The 21,198-nt window shown below is 50.9% G+C and overlaps 1 protein-coding gene across 3 annotated transcripts in view; it reads left to right on the plus strand.

Moving 5' to 3' along the window:
- Positions 1-21,198, plus strand: part of LOC135188603 (uncharacterized protein KIAA1671 homolog) — a 77,599-nt gene that overhangs the window by 37,004 nt on the left and 19,397 nt on the right. The window contains exon 1 of one of the 3 annotated variants that reach the window (XM_064168119.1): positions 8,253-8,873. The exons of the other annotated variants lie outside the window; for them this stretch is intronic. Coding sequence (XP_064024189.1) covers positions 8,580-8,873 — 294 coding nt within the window. The 5' untranslated portion in view covers positions 8,253-8,579. Of the gene's footprint in view, positions 1-8,252; positions 8,874-21,198 lie in introns of those variants that run through there. 3 annotated transcript variants of the gene reach the window in all.

The following is a 21,198-nucleotide window of genomic DNA, read 5'->3' on the forward strand; positions in this document are numbered from 1 at the left end:
GTGTTGGAAGGTGGCAGCTGCTGTGTGGGTGGGAGGGTTGGTGGCAGCCCCAAGTGTCTTCCATGCTCTTGATCCTGTGCTGCAGGAGTCTGAGCTTTTGGGCACCATTGAGAAGAGTCAGGGCAAAAGGGGATCTGGATAAGGAGATTCCTGCCAAAGTAATTTTGTCTTCTGCTCAGATGGAACCTTCTGGGTTTGTGCCCATTGCCCCTTGTCTGTTGCTGGGCACCACTGAGGACAGTCTGGCCCCATCCTCTTGACCCCAGTGCTCCTTTAGCTCTCGCTGAGCATTGATCAGATCCCCTCTGAGGCTGGGATGTTACATCTAAGCAACTCAGCCTGTAGTTAGCAAGGCTTGGCTAGTCCTTCTCTGAACATGACCATTCAGATGGCAGGGAAGCCAGAGGCATAAATCTGGAGCATATCAAACCTATAAGTTGTTTTGTAGTGTCTGAGGAACCCAAGGAGTAACTGAGTCTGGAGCCATGCAGCTGAGCCCAGCTGAGTGCTGTGCCTTTAAATAGTCCAGCATGTCAGACACAACAGGTTAAATTAAGTTCTCTTGCTAATGAAACAGAAAGAGTTGGTGTGGAATGCAGGAGCAGGACAGCCTTACATGGGCAGGCTCTGCTCCTCCATGGGTGCTGAAGGCAGAATGTAAGTGAGATGGACAAGCTGAGAGGCTCAGGATGGAACTGAAGCTGTCCTAAGCTTTGTGAGTACTTGGCCACGATGCTTCCTTGAGCATGGGAGGATGAGTCACAGTGAACACTTTGGGGCATGAATTATTGAGAGTTGCTAATTGAACTGGAGCCATGGGGTGTGAGTGGGAGCAGCAGGAGAATGGGCTTCTGAGCCAGGGTCCCACAGGGGAAGAGCCAAGGCTTCCTTTCTGCAGCTAGTTGAGACTAACATTGTCCATCCTTCTCTGTCACATCTGCTGTGCTGACAAAGGAACGCTCAGGGATCCAGTCCAGGTGAAAACTCATCCCTGATATCCTTTTGGTGAGTCCTCAGCTGGATTGTCTTCCCAGCTCCATGCCAGAAGGAAGGTGATGATCACAGAATTGTTCTGGTTGGAAGAGGCTTTTAAGATCATTGAGTCCAATCATTGAGCCAGCACTGCCAGGTCACCCCAGAACCTTGTCCCTCAGCACCACATCTCCACTGCTTTGAAACCCCTCTGGGGATGGGGACTCCAATATTGCCATGGGCAGACTGTTCCAGGCTTGGACAACCCTCAAGAGGAAAACATTGTTCCTCATGTCCAACCTAAACCTCCCCTGGGACAACCTGAGGCCATTTCCTTGTCCTAATGTTGGTTCCTTGGGAGAATGAGAATCAGTCAGGGTTGGAAGGGACCTCAGGTTCCAACCCCCCTGCTATGGACAGGGACACTTCACAGTCTCAAGTTGTGCCAGGGGAGGTCTAGGCTGGATGCTAGGAGGAAGCTGTTGGCAGAGAGAGTGATTGGCATTGGAATGGGCTGCCCAGGGAGGTGGTGGAGTGGCTGTGCCTGAAGGTGTTGAAGCCAAGCCTGGCTGGGGCACTTAGTGCCATGGTCTGGTTGGTTGGGCAGGGCTGGGTGCTAGGTTGGGCTGGCTGAGCTTGGAGGTCTCTTCCAACCTGCTTGATTCTGTGATTCTAGATCAGGCTGTCCATGGCCTCATCCAGCTTGGCCTTAAACATCTCCAGGGATGAGGCTTGCACTACCTCCTTGGGCAACCCATTCCAGACTCTCACCACCATTATGGTGAAGAGACCCTAACTGGCTCCAGCCTTCTTTCAGGGAGTCAGCAGGTCTCCCCTCAGCCTTCTTTCCTCCATGCTGATCAATCCCACTTCTCTCAGCTGCTCCTCATGAGACTCATTCTCTAGAACCTTCACCAACCACCTCTGAAGGCTCTGTGGCTGTAGAATCATAGAATCAACCAGGTTGGAAGAGACCTCCAAGCTCATCCAGTCCAACCTAGCACCCAGCCCTATCCAGTCAACCAGACCATGGCACTAAGTGCCCCAACCTTGAGCTCTGTGGTAAAGGGTTGGACTTGATGATCTGTGAGGTCTCTTCCAACCCTGATAATGCTGTGATACCTCCAGGGACAGCGTCTCCACCACCTCCCTGGGCAGCCCATTCCAATGCCAGTCACTCTCTCTGCCAACAACTTGAACAGCTCCCACTCATCATGAGGCTGGGCTGCAAGTTCCACCTGCCTCTCCTGGTGTCTGGGTTATTTGCTGTGCTGCAGGCAGCCCTGTGTTGAATTCAACCTACCAAACCCATCTAGTCATTAGCAAAATCAGCTGTATTTGAGAGCAGGTGAAGCTGTTAATGAGCTGAAAGGAGCTTGTGGGAAAGAGAAATGGGGCTATAGAATTCTCTTCAGTGGGGTGGGAACTGGGGATTGCTGCTGCTTTGTGCAGGACCACGTTGTGGAGTTGTAGGTGGAAGTGATGATGATAATAAATGCATCCAGCAACGTTTGCATAACGAGGTCCCATGTGCTGCTGGGGTAATTAGTCATGCAGAGCTGGTTAGCAATGTGTGCTTGCTGAAGCTGCAGACCCTTGGCACATCCAGGGTGGTTGCAGGGGAAGATAATCACCTCTATTTTGTCCAGGCCAGGAGATGGTTTTGTCCTGTTCTTGTTCAGAACCAATCCCATCCTGAACTGAAGGGGCTGGGGGAATGAGTAACATCTGCACAGGTTGAGCTGTGGTCTGATGGTTGATGGTTCTCAAAGGTCCTGTGGATTCACCAGAGGAGGAGTAAATGGAGCCCTTGTGGAACCCACATGCTGTTGTTTAATTGAAGTGGAGTTGTGAGCTTTTGCCAGCTGGGAAGTTTGTGTGGAGTGCTGCAGAACAGCATGTTCTGGGGAGCCTTGGAAAGAAAGGAGGAGAACAAGTTGGTGTGCTCCTGGGAAGCCTGGCATTTCTTCTTCTCTTGTGTGCATGCCCACAGCCAGGGGATGTGGTCTGTGACAGTGTGCTCTCTGAAATAACAGAGAATCAGCATGGTGAGGGTTGGAAAGGACCTCTGGAGCTCATTCAATCCAGCCCAGGTGCTCAAGAAAAGCCTGGATGAGGCATTTAGTGCCATGGTCTGGTTGGTTGGCCAGGGCTGGGTGCTAGGTTGGACTGGATGAGCTTGGAAGTCTCTTCCATCTGCTTGATTCTGTGATTAAAATCTCACTCTTTGCAGGGGAGTTCTAAACCAAAAGTGGGATACATTCCACAGTGCACTTTCAGATCCTTCCAGCCATGCAACCATCTTGCAGCAAGCTGTAGGAGAGCCACCTTCTGCAGATCTTTGGTTGAGTCTGGTCGTGCCTCTCCTCCCTGCTTGTGCCAGGCAGTACACCAGAAGGTTGGTTACATTCCAGCTGAGCTCTGCCTGTCCTCTTTAGGTGAAGGATCTGCTGACTAACTTGCATGGAGGCTACAGCCCAGAGCTCTCTGCTTGCTATTTTGAGGGGTTACCAAGTCAGACAGACCCTGAAACCATCCGAAATAGCAAAGTGCCAGGTGCAGAATCCCTCTGCTGCAGCAAGGACTCTGCTTCTAAGTGCAGAGATGTTTGACTTCTAGAGCTTAGATCAAACAGCATGAACATGGGAGGTAAGCCTGAAATTTCAACTGTGGGTGCAGGATCTCCTGGCCCATGGAACATCACCCATAGCTGGCTCAGAACAGGTTTAATTCCTCTTGATCAGAAATGTGCAGCTCTTGGTCTGTGCAATCAAAGGTTTCTTCCCATCTCCATGTGATGCCAGCTCTGTAGCTGTTTAGAAGAAGAGCTGAGGAGGTGAAAAAGGTTTTTTGTCTTTTGGTTGGATCCCATTTTCATACTGAGGAGTTGTGTTAGACTGACTTGAGACTGCTCAAAGTGAATAGAATGTGTCAGTAGAATTATGGAATGGTTTGGGTTGGGAAGGGTGATCTAATTTCAAACCCTCTGCCATGGGCAGGGACATAAGGAGCAGCTGAGGGAACTGGGCTTGTTTAGTCTGGAGAAGAGGAGGCTGAGGGGAGACCTCATCCCTCTCTACAACACCTTGAAAGGAGGCTGGAGTGAGGTGGAGGTTGGTCTCTTTGCCCTAGTAACTAGTGATAGGATGAGAGGAAATAGGCTCAGGTGGCACCAGGCAAGCAGCAACAGAAGGGGACACAGTCTCAAAAGCTGTGCCAGAGGAGGTCTAGGCTGGATGTTAGGAGGAAGTTGTTGTCAGAGAGAGTGATTGGCATTGGAATGGGCTGCCCAGGGAGGTGGTGGAGTCATCATGCCTGGATGATGGTTGGACTGGATGAGCTTGGAGGTCTCTTCCAGCCTGCTTGATTCTAAGGGGAGGTTTGAGCTGGAAATGAGAAAAAGTTTCTTTGCTGTGAGAGTGGCTTTGGAGCAGGCTGCCCAGGGAGGTGGTGGAGTTTCCATCCATGGAGGTGTTCAAGAGACCTGTGACCATGGCACTTTGGGGCATGGTTTAGTGGCCATGGTGGTGTTGGGTTATCATTTGAACTTGATCTTCACATGCAGAATTAATCAGGCTGGAAAAGGTCTTTGAGATCATCAAGTTCAACCTACCACCCAACACCATCCAGTCAACTACATCATGGCACCAAGTGCCACATCCAGTCTCTTTTTAAACACCTCCAGGCACAGCGACTCCACCACCTTCCTGGGCAGCCCATTCCAATGCCAATCACTCTCTCTGACAACAACTTCCTCCTAACATCCAGCCTGAACCTCCCCTGGCACATCTAGAGACTGTCCTCTCGTTCTGCTGCCGGTTGCCTGGGAGCAGAGACCAACCTCCACCTGGCCACAACCTCCTTTCAGGTATTTGTAGATAGCAATAAGTTCCCTGCTGAGCCTCCTCTCCTCCAAGCTAACAACCCCAGTTCCCTTGGGTCCTAAAGCCACAATTCCAGAGCACAACAGACCCCCAAACTAGAGCAGAACCTGGAGTTGTGATCCTAGAGCAGAGCAGGTCCTGAAGCCATGTTTCCAGAACAGAGCAGACCCCAAAATGGGGAAGATCACAGGCTCACAGGATGATAGGGGTTGGAAAGGACCCAAGGAGATCATCAAGTCCAACCCCCTTGCCAGAGCAAGACAATCCTATCTAACACAGATCACAGAGGAACACACCCAGACAGGCCTTGAAAGGCTCCAGGGAAAGAGACCCCACAGCCTCTCTGGGGAGCCTGTTCAGTGCTCTGGGACCCTTAAAGAAGTTCCTCCTTGTGTTGAGGTAGAACCTCTTTTGCTGCAACTTCCACCCATTGCTCCTTGTCCTATCCCAGCTGCATTTTAAGACAGCAATGAACACATCCAGACAGGCCTTGAAAGTCTCCCAAGAAGGAGACTATGGAGAGGAGGACTATCCTGGAGCAGAGCAGATCCCAAAGCAGCAATCCCAGCAGAGCCACAGCCCCTGGCCCCTCTTATCCACCCTCCCAGCATGATGTGACGTGGTGTGAAGTGGAAGCTTCCACCAGCCACTTTGGACTCTGGGAGCAGCTGCCCAGCAGCTGGATGTGGGGAGCTGGGAAGGTCCTTGATTTCCAGCAACAACCCAAACCATCAGCATCCTTAGCAGCTCTGTGGTTCTCTTCAGAGTAACATGGAAGAAAATATGGCAGCTTATGTCTTGGCAGCAAAGTTGTTCTTGGAGATAGGTTAGAGGTTGGTGGAGTTCAACTCTTAGAAGCAGCCCATCTGGCTGCTGGCATCGTGGGGGGGGGGGGGTGTTTAAGTAGCACTTCTGAGGCAGCACAACTTGGTGACAACTCTTCCATCAAATCTTATCTAGAAGTTACTCATTCCATTATATCTCTTCCTGCACGGTTTAGAGATGGAGAGGATGATGCAAGACCCTGGTAGTTTGTATGGCAAATTAGGCAACAGCAGCTAAACCCTCTTGAATAAACAAAGGGAGCAGCTTTCAACGTGCCTTGTGGGCTTATCTCCAGACCTGTGTCTCTCCTTCCTCCTGGTCCTGAACTAGTCAGGTCTTGACTTTGGACTCCCACTTGTGTGTATTGATTTAAAACCTTAGCTGTTCTTTCTGCTGTCCACCCAAACAAGTGTTCTGTGGCTGCTGCCTTCTGTTACCTGTTCTTATTTCAAAGAATCACAGAATTAATCAGGTTGGGAAAAGAGCTCTGAGGTCATTGAGTCCAACCTATCACCTAACACCTTTTAATTAGCTAACCCATGGCACTAAGTGCCTCATCCAGCCTCCTCTTAAACACCTTCAGGGGTGCTGACTCCACCACTTCCCCGGGCAGCCCATTCCAATGCCAATCACTCTTGCTGGGAAGAACTTCCTAACATCCACCCTAAACCTGCCCTGGCACAGCTTCAGGCTGTGTCTTCTTGTTCTGTACCTGGCAGCAGAGCCCAACCCCACCTGGCTACTGCCTCCCTTCAGGTAGTTGTAGACAGCAATGAGCTCTGCCCTGAGCCTCCTCTGCTGCAGGCTGCACACCCCCAGCTCCCTCAGCCTCTCCTCACAGGGCTGTGCTCCAGGCCCCTCTGGACACCTTCCAGCACCTCAACATCTCTCTTGAACTGAGTGGCCCAAAAAATTGAGAGGTCCTCTCATTCCCCCAGCCCCTTTTGAGCTTTGCAGTGGTGGTACCAACCCCGCAGTGAGCCAGGGGCTGAGGAGGAGGAAGCAGAGTTGGGGAGGAGGATGATGAGTCCTCGCTTTCTGAAGTTAGCAGTGATGGAATGGGGGAAAACAAAACAGCTTCTGAGGTCAGACCTGTTCAGCTGTGTCTCGAGCTTCTGGCTTAATGATTATCTCACCCTGCTTCCACAGTGACTGCCTTGAAGGTGTCGAGGTTGGGTTTGTAAATCGCATCACAAGCCAGCTCCACGTGATGGTGCTGCCTGAGCACCCCCTGGGCATGGGCAGGGGCTGAGGTTTGGCCTCACCTGCCCCATGCCAGGGTGCCCCTCCTGCTGTGTGGGTGTGCCAGGAGCTTCCCTGGCAGGGAAGGGTTAAAAAGCAGCCAGGTCCACGTGACATATGCAAACTATGAATCATTCCAATGGATCTGTGCAACTCCTGCCTGCTCGGGCAGCAAGCAGATGCTGTTCCCTGGGTTGCCATGGTAACCCTGCCTGTACTCTAATAAAGCCCAGCCCAGCTCCTTCCTTGGGCAGCCTCTGCGGCTCTGTCACCTACCTCATTGTTTCCTCCTCTTTGGAGAAGAGGCCAGGCAGGGACAGAGAGGAGGGGAGCCGAGAGCGGAGCCAGGGCAGCTCTCGCCTTGCCCCGTAGCCAGGAGCCTCCCGAGCATGGCAAACCTTGCTGGCGAGCCTGGCACCGCGGCAAGCCTCGCCGCTGAGGCTGGGGCGGGCTCGCAGACGGCTGCGATGGGCAGCGGTGGCTTCGGAGCGGGTCCGCAGGTGGTCTAAGGAGGGAGGGAGCCCCGCAGCAGGCAGGGCGAAGTCTGGCGGCCACGGCACAGCCTTCTCCCCTCGCCGGCAGCGCTCCCCGGCTCCGGAGCCCCCCCGAAGCAGAGCAGCTGATGTCATTCAGAAGATCTCTTGGCAGTCGCTGAGCCACCGAGCGAGTCTGGTCTTGAAGGCAGCAGGTTTGACACCGTTCCCCTTCAGCCTCCCGTGCCTGCCAAGCTTGTGATCCGTGCTGCTGGAAGGGGAAGGTCCTGGGGAGGGCTCGAAGAGATGAGCAGGCTGCCGGGCAGGGGGTTCTGCTGACCCCCATCCCTCCCTGCAGAGTTCCTCTGGGAGGAGAGAAAGAATCCGGATTTACTGCCCAGGTTGTTTTGCTGCTCAATGGATTGCCTGGAAGCATCAGAACTTTGTTTGCTCTCCTGCCCTCCGAGAAGCTGCCGAGCCAGAAGGATTCCTGCTCTGTCCTCCTTCTGATACCTACAACGAACCCCAAACTTGGCTGCAGGAAGGGGAGTTGCTTTTTTTTTTCCTTCCAGCTGGGAGATGAGACAGTAAAGAGACCAATTCCCTGCTCGCCAATGGACTCGTTTCAAGGAGCTGTGGATTAAACCTCGATTTGGGTTTTCCTTCCTTTCTTTTTAATTGCTTTTATTTTCATCCCCTTTTTAATCCTTTTCCATCGTGGCTGAATGAAACATGTTTGGATGGAACTCTGCAAAGCCTGAGTGTAAGTAGGGAAAAGTCTTTTTTATATATATAGATATATATATATATATATATATATATATATATATATAATTTTTTCCCCCCTACTTGACAAATCTCCACCTTCACCTTGTTGGTTTTGAGGTGGAATTGGTATATTATTTTTTTTTTGGGTGTGTATGTGTGTGGTTAAAAAAGAATAATCACACAAACACCCTGCTGCTGCTGCTGCTGCTGCTGCTGCTTCCAGTTTAATCCCTGGGATTTATTTTTCCAAGTGGCATCTTCTTGCCACACACACAAAAAAGTGGCAAAACAACCTAAACCAAATCAAGGCTGCTGAGGAGAAGCTCTGTTTGCCTGTGCTTGCTTATTGAATATTGATTTCTCATCTCTGCTGGGAAAGGAGGAACCAACCCTCCCCTCTCCCCTCACTGAATAAATGAAGATGGATTACCTTGGAGACAAACTGACAGTGGCACAAACTCACATGACCCAGTGGATGGGTACGGTGCGGAGATCCTTGCAGGAAGCACTCAATTTAGTCACTACTGCAGTTGCACACGAGAGGACTGGTGGGGAAGGTGGAAGCAGGACTCCCTCCTTCAAGAGAACCTCCTCCTTCAGGCACTTTGCATCCCGGAGCAGAGAATCCTTCCGAAGGTTTTCCGTGAGGAGTCAGCAGAGGTTTTCCTCTTTGAGGAAGAGGCAGAGCAGTTCAGAGCCACCTGAGCTTGTAAGCTATCCACCTTTTTGAGAGCCTCGAGGTAGATAAATAGTGCCAACAGCCTGGGCTTGTGGCAGCTTGCTTGGGGTTTTTTTCATCTGTGGGTGTCTGTTGGTCTTATTCTTTGTTTTTGTGTCATGTATGTTTGGTGCTGATCTGTTGGTGCAGGTCTGGAGGAGGCCATGAAGGTGATCAAAGGGCTTGGAGCACTTCTCTATGGGGACAGGCTGAGAGAGACTTGAAGCTGCTCAGTCTGGAGAAGGGAAGGTTCCAGGGAGAGCTTAGAGTAGTGCCTGAAGGGAGGTACAGGAGAGCTGAGAAGGGACTTTTGATAAGGGATGGTAGTGACAGGATGAGGGGCAGTGGCTTTGAGCTGGAAGAGAGGAGATCGAGACTGGAGATTAGGGAGGAATTCTTTGCAGTGAGGGTGGGGAGACACTGGAAGAGGCTGCCCAGGGAGTTGGTGAATGCCTCCTCCCTGGAGGTGTTCAAGGTCAGGCCTTGAGCAGCCTGGACTATTGGTAGGTGTCCTTGCCCTTTGCTGTGTCTCCTTGTTCTGTTGCTGTTATGTTCCAGTTTATGCCCATCACCCCTTGCCCTGTATCTGGGCACCACTGCAAAAACCCTGCTGCAGGGGAGTTGGAACTGGATGATCTTGAAGGTCCCTTCCAAAACACAAACAGCCCCCCCCAGGCCACCCAGCACTTCCAGGTAGTGCTGTCTCCTCCTAATGGCTTGCTTTCTGCAGCACAGGTTGGTGCTCTCATGTGCCAGAGAACATGGCTCACCAGGCTTTGAGGGGTGGGGGAAAGTGGTGTTGATCTGCACTGAGGTAGGGCAAATATTTGTCTAAAGTAAGCAAACCCAAGAAAAGTTCAGTCCCAAACTCTGCTTGGGTTGCTCATTTCAACACCACAGGTCAGAGTGGCTGGGAACATTCACCCATAGGGGTGGAAATGCCTGGGGCTGGGTGAGCAGAGTGAAAGGGCTGCCAGCCTGCACTGGATGGAAAAATGGTTGCTGGTCTCCACTTCTGGTGAGAAAGAGGAGGTTTATCTCCCTTCTAATTGCTACTTCACCATGAAATAGCAGCTGTGTGACCAGCAGCACTTGTGAGGGCTGTGGTGAGGCAGAGGCAGGTTGTGACTCCGTGGGAGCAAAGAAAGGTGAAGGATCCATGGTCCACCACAGCAGGTGCCACACACAGCCCTCCTCACCCTGCCCTTTCCCATTCCCTTCCCTGGTTTCTGGGTTGTTGATGATCTGCATTAAATAATGTGGAAGGGTGGTGTGGAGAAGTCTCTTTGTGGTGGGAGGGCTGTGGGTTCCTGGAGTTGAGCTGGGCTCTTGGTGGTGATGCTGCTGCTGGCAGCCAGCCTTGGGCACCTCCTGATCCTGGTTCCAGCCAATACTGCAAAGCAGTGATAGGTTTAGGTTATAATGTGTGAAAGGGGGCTTCAGTGGACAGGGAGCTGCTGGAGAGGACACAGCAAAGGGCTAGAAAGATGCTGAAGGGACTGGAACATCTCTGTGAGGAGGAAAGGCTGAAGGAATTGGGGCTGTTGTGTCTGCAAAGAGCAGACTGAGAGGGATTGGATCAATGCTGATTGATACTTCAAGGGTGGGTGTCAGGAGGATGGCAGCAGGGTTTTTGCAGTGGTGCCCAGTGACAGGGCAAGGAGTGATGGGCACAAACTGGAACTTAACAGCAACAGAAGAAGGGGGGACAGTCTCAAGTTGTGCCAGGGCAGGTCTAGGCTGGATGTTAGGAGGAAGTTGTTGGCAGAGAGAGTGATTGGCATTGGAATGGGCTGCCCAGGGAGGTGGTGGAGTCTCTGTCCCTGGAGATGTTGAAGCAAAGCCTGGATGAGGCACTTAGTGCCATGGTCTGGTTGCTTGGCTGGGGCTGGGTGCTAGGTTGGGCTGGCTGAGCTTGGAGGTCTCTTCCAACCTGAGTGATTCTGTGATTCTGAGGTCCATTTAAAGATGAGTGAGAACTTCTGTAGTTGAAAGGTGCAGGAGTCTCCATCTCTGGAGACATTCCAAACCCTCCTGGACATTGTGATCCTGGTCACAGTGCTCTGGGTGCCCCTGCTCTGGCAGGGAGGCTGGACTGGATGATCTCCAGAGGTCCATTCTGACCCAAATCATTCTATCCTTCTGTGAATCCAGTTTGTTCTGTTTTATTTCATGGAGAGGAGTCTGAGCTGGTGATCTGACTTATACCTGAACTGGATAATTTAAGACTCAAGCCCTGGGGGATGGGTCTGCTGTGCTGGACTTGAGGAAAGCTTTGGGAGCAGGACATGGGTAGATCCTGAAGAGATTGCTCTCCAAAGTGCCCCAAATGTTGTTTTGCTCTTTAAATGAAGTGGTTAGTCGTTGTGAAGTGTAACCAGGTGTAGTTCTGCTGTGGCCTCACAGAGGTTTGTGCCCTGGTTGGTTGAAGGTAGAGTCACATTCCTGGGGCAGGTGTGGCTTCTGTGGCCAGGCTCTTTCCAGAACTTTATCAGTTATGGTTAACAGGATTTTTGTCCTGGCTTGCTATTCATCTCCTGTTTGACTCTACTGAGGAAGAAAATGTTGTCATGTGAGCAGGAAAGAATGAGGAGGGAAATATTTGGTAACCACTGTTACAGTGGTGGGGAAGTTCTGCTGATGGTTTTCCTCAGCTGATACCTTCCACTTACTGGCCTTAGCTGAATGGGAAAAAAATCAAACCAACAAACTTGTGTCAGAGACTGAAAAGTGGAAATGTGCAACCTGCAGAGGACACCAGCACTGCTTACAGAGCTGAAATCATGAGACACAAGGTCACCTTACCAGTGGAGTCACTGGGGACAGCCAAGGGAGCTGCAGCTCTGCTCCTCCAGCTGCAGTTTGGCCTGGGCTTGGCTTTAGGCATGAAGTTGGTTCAGCTTGTGCCTAACCCCTGTGTTCAAACTGAAGGTCTTGGCACTTGTGAGAGTTCATAGCTGTGCCTCTGTGTCTTTGCAGAACAACTTGTGAGTGTGAAGCTTGAGCTATTCATCTTTCCCCTGGCCGGGACAGGGTTTTACTTAGTCCTCATTGGAGCTACAGCATCTATGGGATGAATAGGTTGGACTGGATGATCTTGGAGATCTCTTCCAACCTGGTTGATTCTATGATTCTATGAATACAGAACATCTAATTCATCACAAACTGACTTCTTCATTGTCTTAGAGATGCTCTGCAGGACACTCATGGTGTTCTGATGCTTCAGTGATGGAGGGTTTGAACAAGCAGCAGCCAGGGTGGCTGGTTGGTGAGCCAGCTCCTGCCTTGGGAGGGACTCAGCATGTGTTGGGGGTGTTTAAGTCCTGTCTCTGCTGTTCCTGGTGGCCCCTTGTTGAGAACTTAGCATTGGACAAGGGCAAGAAATGTGTCAAAACTCAGCCAAACAGCACAGTTTAAGATGGTCTGAGTCAACTTGGTGCTGAGGTTGAAAATAGTGGAGGTGTGGGAGTGCCTTCTGCCACACCTGTGTAGTTTGTCCCCTCTTGACTTTGATGGACTTTGAGATTAAATACCGAGGGAAACAGCAGGTTAGTGTTTGGATGGACCTCCTGTCACTGCTCCAGGCATCTTCTGCAGGAGCTGAGAGTTTTTAAAGCATTGATGGAGTCAAGGAATGGTTTGGGTGAGAAAGAAGCTTAGAGGTCATCCAGTGCAACCCCCCTGCAGTCAACAAGGACGTCTGCAGTTAGAGCAGGTTGCTCAGAGCTCCAAACAACCTGACCTGCAGTGCTTCCAGGGATGGGGCAACCTGGGTCAGGCTCTCACCACCCTCATTTTGCTTGGAAAAGGTCTCTAAGATCATTCAGTCCAGCTTCTTCCCAACATCAGACCTACACCACCTCCTCTTCCCAGCCAAAACCTTCACTGGCTATCTGGGACTACTACCAAATGCTTGGGCTCAGAGCTGGTCTTGTTTTCTGTTTGGTTCAATCCTGAAGCTGCCATCCTGTATTTGGAGCAGGTTTTTTGTGGCATGGAGCTGAGGCTGAGGGGAAAACTCAGGGCTGCTCCCATAGGCACAGTTCCCAGTTGCTTGAAACGTGGGGAAAGTGGCAGATCAGCACCTTATTAATACCATATTTTAGCTGGGAACTTCTGCAGCTGGCAACAGCCTCGTGGGTAGCACTTCTCTCTTCTTTTCCTGAGCTGCAAGAGAGATTTTTATCCCCTCCAGAGGAGCTTTGGGATTGGAGTGAAAGGGATTTGACGTAATTGCTTCCTTCTTTGCTGCAGGCCATCAAAGCAGGAATCAGGCTGCAAGAGAGAGAGGAGATGATTTTCTCTTCCAGCACTCTAACAGCTCGAGGATTACCTTTTCACTTTCTTTCTCTTCATACCTTGTCACATTTTCCTGCTCCCTGCCTTGGCAGGGCTGATTCCCCAACCCAGCTCCGTCTCTCTCTTTCTTGGTAGGATCAACAGGGAGGAGGTTCCTCAGCAGATTCTTGGGGGTGGGAGCTTGGGTGGATCTAGCTCAGCATCCTCTCGATCTTATCTGGGAAACAGCCTTAACACGCAGGACGCTGTGAATTTCATTCTGCCTGACTAAAACCTCCACTTTCCTCCTTCTCTTTTTTCCTTTGGTTCCCTTTTATTTTCCTTCCTCCTCCCCCATTTTCTTCTGCTTTTCTTTTCTCTTTTTCCCCTTTTTATCTTTTGTCATTTGCCCCTTCCCTCCCTCCTCCCAGATTTGCCCTCTTCCCCCCCTCCTTTTCTCCCCCCTTTTTTCCTTTCCCCTCCCTTCCCTTCTTTTTTTTCCTTTCTCCTCCTTTTCTCCCTCTTTTTTCCCCTCTTTTTTCCCCTTTCCCCTCCTTTTCTCTCCCTTTTTTTCCCTTTCCCCTCCTTTTCTCCCTTTTTTCCTTTGACCCTCCTTTTCTCCCTCTTTTTTTCCTTTGACCCTCCTTTTCTCCCTCTTTTTTTTCCTTTGCCCCTCCTTTTCTCCCTCTTTTTTTCCCCTCTTTTTTCCCCTTTCCCCTCCTTTTCTCTCCCTTTTTTTCCCTTTCCCCTCCTTTTCTCCCTTTTTTTCCTTTGCCCCTCCTTTTCTCCCTCTTTTTTTCCTTTGACCCTCCTTTTCTCCCTCTTTTTTTTCCTTTGCCCCTCCTTTTCTCCCTCTTTTTTCCCCTCTTTTTTCCCCTTTCCCCTCCTTTTCTCTCCCTTTTTTTCCCTTTCCTCTCCTTTTCTCCCTTTTTTTCCTTTGACCCTCCTTTTCTCCCTCTTTTTTTCCTTTGACCTTCCTTTTCTCCCTCTTTTTTTCCTTTGACCCTCCTTTTCTCCCTCTTTTTTTCATTTGACCCTCCTTTTCTCCCTCTTTTTTTCCTTTCTCCTCATTTTTTCTTCCTTTGCCCCTCATTTTCTCCCTCTTTTTTTCCTTTCCCCTCCTTTTCTCCCCCTTGTTTTTCCTCCTCCCCCCCCCTTTTCCTCTTTATTTCTTCTTCCCTTTTTTACCCACATGCCTTCAATGACACCTAGATACAGAAATGTCTGACACAGAGCAATCTGATTCTGAGTCCAGAGGAAGAACAGCTCTGCTTTCCAGAGTTGTTTAAAGCCTCAGAGCTAAAGCTACTTTTATCTCCTGCTTCCCAAACCTGCAGCTGATCAGTCAGAATTTAATACATCACAGAATCCCATTGTGGTAGGGGTTGGAAGGGACCTCTGGACATCATCCAGTCCAACCTTCTTGCTCAAGCAGGGGCACCCACAGCAACTTGCCCAGCACCACAACACCCAGGTGGGTTTGAAAGCTCTCCAAAGAAGGAGACTCCACAATGCCTTTGGGCAGCCTGCTCCAGGCTTTCAGCACCCTCACACCAAAGGAGTTTCTCCTCCTGTTCAGATGGAACCTGTAATATTGCAATCCATCATTGAACTCAATTCCTCTGCTGCTTTGTCCTGTCCCCACTCACAGCCCAACCTCCTGAGCTCTGTTTTTCTCATCAGCCCATCAAGCTTTTTCCTTCCTCTCTTTTGCCTGGTCATAGCCTGTTCCTGTGGCTCCATCCTCAGAGCTCCTCAGCAGCCTCTTTTTTTGTTTCCTCGGGATTGAACTGCTCTGAGCTCATTTCCTACAGGCAGATGCAGTGCAGGCATCTCAGGTTCAGCTGGAGGGAAGAAAGTGTCCCCGTGGGCTGGAAGAGCTTCCTGCCTGCTGCACCCTGTGCCTTGCTCTTGCTGCTCACAGGGTCACAGGATGTCAGGGGTTGGAAGGGACACAAAGAGATTACTGAGTCCAACCCCCCTGCCACAGCAGGACCATACAATCTAGCTCAGGTCACACAGGAACACATCCAGACAGGTCTTGAAAGGAGAAGGAGACTCCACAACCTCTCTGGGCAGCCTGTGCCAGTGCTCTGGGACCCTTCAGTTCTCTTGTTTGGGTTCAGTTCTAATATAAATTCAACATCAAGATGGGAATTGGTTTGGCTGAGGGTCCTGGGGACGTTTAGTCTGGAGAAGAGCAACCTGAGAGGGGATCTGCTCAATGCTCAGCAAGAGCTGAAGCACCTACAGGGGCCAAGAGGATAGGGCCAGACTCTGCCTAGTGATGCCAGGACAAGGGGGAATGGGTGCAAAGTGACACCCAGGAGCTTCCATCTAAACAGGAGGAGAAACTTTTTTGGTGTGAGGCAACATCAACAAACTCCAAACCAAAAACCTAACAGAAATTGGTGGGTTTATTCCCACCTTGGCTGCAAGGTCTGAGTAGGGAAGGCTACAAGGTGTGAGAAGGTCACAGACCCTACAGCAAAGGCAGCAGAACCAAAGAGCAGAGTGAACTGCTCTCAAAAAAGCACATTTTGTACCAACAGGGAATGGAACTTTATCTTTCATGCCCAGAGGGCTGCTCTGGTGGCATGAGGGACCTTTGCTCAGGGCTTTGGAGAAGGAGTTGTTTGTCTTGGGTCAGGGCTGGGCTTGGGGGGGAGGAGTGAAGCTGTTCACTTTAATTAGGGAAAATACCAGGGCTGGTGCTGAACCACTTCATGCTTTTTCATTCCTAATAACTTCCCTTTGGTTTAACAGGCCATGAACATAGCTGGCAGCATAAATCTGGGCCAGAAACTCGTCGTGATGGGCGTTTAGGAGCCTGCCTTTGTTGTCCCCTTGTTATTTGGATGGGAGTAATCAACTTAGACAACTTCACTCTGAGGTTTTACTGAGGCTGGCTGCTAGAGATTGCTGCCTTTCTTTTCCTCTTTTCCCCCTCTCTGCCTTTCTTTTCCTCCTTTCCCCCTCTCTGCCTTTCTTCTCCTCCTTTTCCTCCCCTCTCCCCCTTGCTTTTCCTCCCCTCTCCCCCTTGCTTTTCCTCCCCTCTCCCCCTTGCTTTTCCTCCCCTCTCCCCCTTGCTTTTCCTCCCCTCTCCCCCTTGCTTTTCCTCCCCTCTCCCCCTTGCTTTTCCTCCCCTCTCCCCCTTGCTTTTCCTCCCCTCTCCCCCTTGCTTTTCCTCCCCTCTCCCCCTTGCTTTTCCTCCCCTCTCCCCCTTGCTTTTCCTCCCCTCTCCCCCTTGCTTTTCCTCCCCTCTCCCCCTTGCTTTTCCTCCCCTCTCCCCCTTGCTTTTCCTCCCCTCTCCCCCTTGCTTTTCCTCCCCTCTCCCCCTTGCTTTTCCTCCCCTCTCCCCCTTGCTTTTCCTCCCCTCTCCCCCTTGCTTTTCCTCCCCTCTCCCCCTTGCTTTTCCTCCCCTCTCCCCCTTGCTTTTCCTCCCCTCTCCCCCTTGCTTTTCCTCCCCTCTCCCCCTTGCTTTTCCTCCCCTCTCCCCCTTGCTTTTCCTCTTTTTCCCCCCTTGCTTTTCCTCTTTTCCCCCCCTTGCTTTTCCTCTTTCCCCCCCTTGCTTTTCCTCTTTCCCCCCTTGCTTTTCCTCTTTTCCCCCCCTTGCTTTTCCTCTTTTCCCCCCCTTGCTTTTCCTCTTTTCCCCCCCTTGCTTTTCCTCTTTTCCCCCCCTTGCTTTTCCTCTTTTCCCCCCCTTGCTTTTCCTCTTTTCCCCCCCTTGCTTTTCCTCTTTTCCCCCCCTTGCTTTTCCTCTTTTCCCCCCCTTGCTTTTCCTCTTTCCCCCCCCTTGCTTTTCCTCTTTTCCCCCCCTTGCTTTTCCTCTTTTCCCCCCCTTGCTTTTCCTCTTTTCCCCCCCTTGCTTTTCCTCTTTTCCCCCCCTTGCTTTTCCTCTTTCCCCCCCTTGCTTTTCCTCTTTCCCCCCCTTGCTTTTCCTCTTTTCCCCCCTTGCTTTTCCTCTTTTCCCCCCTTGCTTTTCCTCTTTTCCCCCCCTTGCTTTTCCTCTTTTTTTCCCCTTCCCCCTCTCCCTTTCCCCCTTTTCTCCCCCCCCCCCTCCTGTGTTTCCAGCCTAAGAAAAGAACATCAATGCATTTGGAGCTATTTGGAGCTTCCCTTTGCATAATTTTGCCCTGGTTGTTGGCTTTAAAAGCTCTAAGCAGCAGCAATTTGCTTTCGGGGGAGGCAGCTCAATCGTGTTCAAGCCATCACTGAACACAACTCCTAGCAGTGGCAATCTCTTTGATGGAGATTTGGTAGGCTTGTGGTGGTTCCAGGAATCCCTGGTGGTGTTTCCTTGCTCTCCCTCTGTCTGTAATTTGTTTGCTCCCTTCTAAGACATCTTTGAGGTTATCTGAGATGGAATCTCCTAAGAGCTGCCCTTTGTTGTCAAGAAATCCTCTGCCTTTCAGTGCATCTTCAAATCTAGGCTTTTAACCAAAGAACATTCTTTTTTGGGGGGGTTGTTTGGTTGGGGTTGGTTTTTTTTTTCAGTCCTACCTAGGAATGTTTGTTTGAAGTTTAATTTATGTCTTATGTTGGGGGGGGTGTGTGTTTAAAACCACCATTAGCTGTGCAGAAGAGCTGTGAAATCAAGTGTTTGGAGTAGGAGGTGTTGGTTTCAAGGATGGAGCTTTGGAGAGGAAGAAGGAAATCTCTTCACTTCCCAGCATCTCAGCACAAAATTGGCTTGTCCTGGCTGGTGTCTCTGGTAATGTTTGAAGAGGAAGGGATCCTGTTCAGCTCTTGGTGCCAACTTCTGTTAATGCTGGTGAGAGCTACACATGCCCTCTGGGGAGAGAGTGAAGTCTGGAGCGTCCAAGGTCTGCTCAGCATCTCCTGGTGGGCAGGCTGGTGTGCCTCTGGCACTGCTTCTGCTGTGTTTGGTTTCTCAGGGTTTCACTTCTTTATAGCTTGAGTGCTTAAGCCCCTTGGGATGTGGCCAGGCTGGATTGATGGGCCAAGGCCAAGAGGATGAGGTTCCAAGTGCTGGATCCTGTGCTTGGGTCACAACAACCACATGAATGCTCCAGACTGGGGGCAGAGTGACTGGAAACTGGCTGGGGGAAAAGGACCTGGGGGTGCTGGTGAAGAGCAGCTGAAGATGAGCCAGTGTGTGCCTAGGTGGATGCCACTAGCATCCTGGCCTGGATCAGCAATGGTGTGGCCAGCAGGAGTAGGGAAGTGGCCATGCTCCTGTACTGGGTACACCTCAAATCCTGGGTTCAGTTTTGGGCTCCTCACTCCAGGAAGGACATTGAGGAGCTGGAGTGGGGCCAGAGAAGGGAAGCAAAGCTGAGGAAGGATTGGGAGAACAGGTCTGGGGAAGAGCAGCTGAGGGAACTGGGGGTGATTAGTCTGGGGAAAGGGAGACTGAGCCTCTGCTCATTGCTGTCTGCAACTCCCTGAAAGGAGGCTGGAGGCAGGTGGGGCTTGTTCTCTCCTCCCAAGGAACAAGTGACAGGATGAGAGGAAGCAGCCTCGAGTTGCACAAGGTGGAGATTTAGGTTGAACACGAGGAGCAATTTGTTCCTCAGGAGGGTTGTCAAGACTTGTCCCAGGCTGCCCAGGGGCAGTGGTGGAATCCCCATCCTTGGAGGGGCTTCAAAGCCATGGAGATGTGGTGCTGAGGGCCATGGCTTAGTGGTGCCCTGGCAGTGCTGGGTTGGTGATTGGATTGGATGATCTTCAAGGTCTCTTCCACCCCAAACCATTCTGTGAGGACAATTCAATGTGCTGATTGATACAGGAGGGAACATAAAGGTGTCCCCAGCTATCTCCTGCACCCTGCTTTGCTCTGCCATGCTCAGAGGAAGCTCTGCTGTGTCTCACTCAGCCCTGGCAAGGTCTATCTTTAGAATTTGGTTCTTGCCTGCTTTCTTTGCACATCAAGGCAACCTCTGCTCTATCTTCAGCCTCTCCCTGAAGCCACATGATGGGTGCGTGGTGAGTGTTTGCAGCAAGTCAGCACAGCTCTATTTTCAGGGTATGAAAAAACCCTAACCAACAGCAAACTCTAAAATGCTCTTTGAAGTCCTCAATGGAGCAGGGAGGTTCATGGCATGATGCTAACCAGATTGCTGCCAAAGCTGTCTTTATCCTGATTCATTTGGCCACCTTATCTGTTGTGGCTACAGTCAGCTCTAGGTGGACTTTAGGTCTCTCTGCCTTTCCAGTCATGGGTTTCTTTTGTAGGTTCATAGAATGGGTTGGGTTGGAAGGGACCTTCAAGATCATTCAGTTCCAACTACCCTGCCCTGGGCAGGGACATCTCCCACTAGCCCAGGTTGCTCAAGGCCTCAGCCAACCTGGCCTTGAACACCTTCATGGAGAGGGCATCCACAACCTCTTCCAGTGTCTCCCTCACTGGAAAGAATTTCTTCCTAATCTCCAGACTAAAGCTCCTCTTTTCCAGCTCAAAGCCATTGTCCCTCTCCCTAGCACTACAAGCCCTTGTAAAAAGTCCATGAGGCAAGACCCAAATCCATGAGGCAAGACCCAAATCCATAAGGCAAGACCCAAATCCATAAGGCAATACAAAGCAGCACAAGAGGGTGTTGAAATGCTGAGGAGTCAGAAAGAAAAAAGGACTAAACAGTTCTTAGAAACAAAGTTCCAAGCCCTGAGAATTAAGTTCAGTGTTCCATAAACCAGGCTCTTTTAGGTGGAGCTTCTCTCATCAGGGTGAAACACTGGAAGAGGCTGCCCAGGGAGGTTGTGGATGCTGTTCCACTGTCTCCCCACCTTCCCTGGGGAGGATTGCTTCCTTATCTCCAGTCTAAAGCTCCCCTTTTCTTGGCTGGACCTGACTCCCTGGGTGGCATGGCAGAGCCAGAGTGAGGCATCCATTAGTAGAGAAGCAGTGATTAGCTGAGGAGTGGCAAGCAGGGGAAGTCAATTTGTGTGCTCAGAAGGGGTGGAAAGTGCCACGTTTTGGGGAGCTGTGATTGCTTTCAGTGTCTTGGAGGCTCCAGTTTAGGCTGGGAAGGTGTTGCTGGGAACATGCTGGTTGGAATCATAGAACCATAGAAAAGTAAGGGTTGGAAGGGACCTCTGGAGGTGGTCTAGTCAAGGTCAGACCTGAGTGAGTCAGTGAACCATCAGCATTGCCCTGTCTCCTTTCTGCTGGGGTGGTGAGGAGGATCCCCATCAGCTCTGCACCAACCCCCTCCTCAAATGATTTACAGTCTTTAGGTCTGTGGCTCAGTTTGGGTGTTTGAAGGTGAAAATACTTCTACCACAGCCCCCAGGCAGGTGCACATTTCAGAGGGATGCTCCTTAAATGCATCAGATTTCGTTTTGTTTTCCTTCAGTTCAAATGCAGGACCGAAGCAAAGGGTTTGGCATCTCAGATGAGGGCTTCTGTTCCTACCAGCAAGGTCCTCTGACTGGTGATGTGAAGTGTTGTGGGTGTCCTATAAAGCTTCTTAAAGGAGAGCAGCTGAGCTAACAGCACCTGGGGGAGAGAGCAGCTCAGGGTGTTCTCTGCTCTCCCCACACAGTTCCTGGTGGTACAAGCTGTGCACAGCTTACTCCTGGCATTTACTCCCTGGAGTTAGGTCTGAAAGGGAAGGTTAGGGAGGTTTAGGTTGGAGATGAGGAACAATTTCTTTGCTGCAAGAGTGCTCAGGGGTTGGAACAGGCTGCCCAGGGAGGTGGTGAAGTTCCCTTTCCTAGAGGTGTTCCAGAACCGTGTGGCCATGGCACCTGGGGCCAAGGTTTGCTGGCCACGGTGGTGTTGGGTTAATGGTTGGACTTAGGGAGCTTTTCCAACCCAAACAATCCTATGCTTCTGTTTAACTTTCCCCTTTTTGCAGTAGATTTCTGCTTTACTTTGCTGCAAGAGTGGTCAGGGATTGGCACAGGCTGCCCAGGGAGGTGCTGGAGTCCCCATCCCTGGAGGTGTGCAAGAAACCTGTGGCCATGGCACTTGGGGACATGGTTTGGTGGCTATGGTAGTGTTGAGTTGCTGGTTGGAGGTGATGACCTTAGAGAGCTTTTCCAACCCAAACAGTCCTATGATTCTGTTTGACTT

Source organism: Pogoniulus pusillus, chromosome 30, assembly GCF_015220805.1.
Source record: "Pogoniulus pusillus isolate bPogPus1 chromosome 30, bPogPus1.pri, whole genome shotgun sequence".
NCBI lineage: Eukaryota > Metazoa > Chordata > Aves > Piciformes > Lybiidae > Pogoniulus > Pogoniulus pusillus.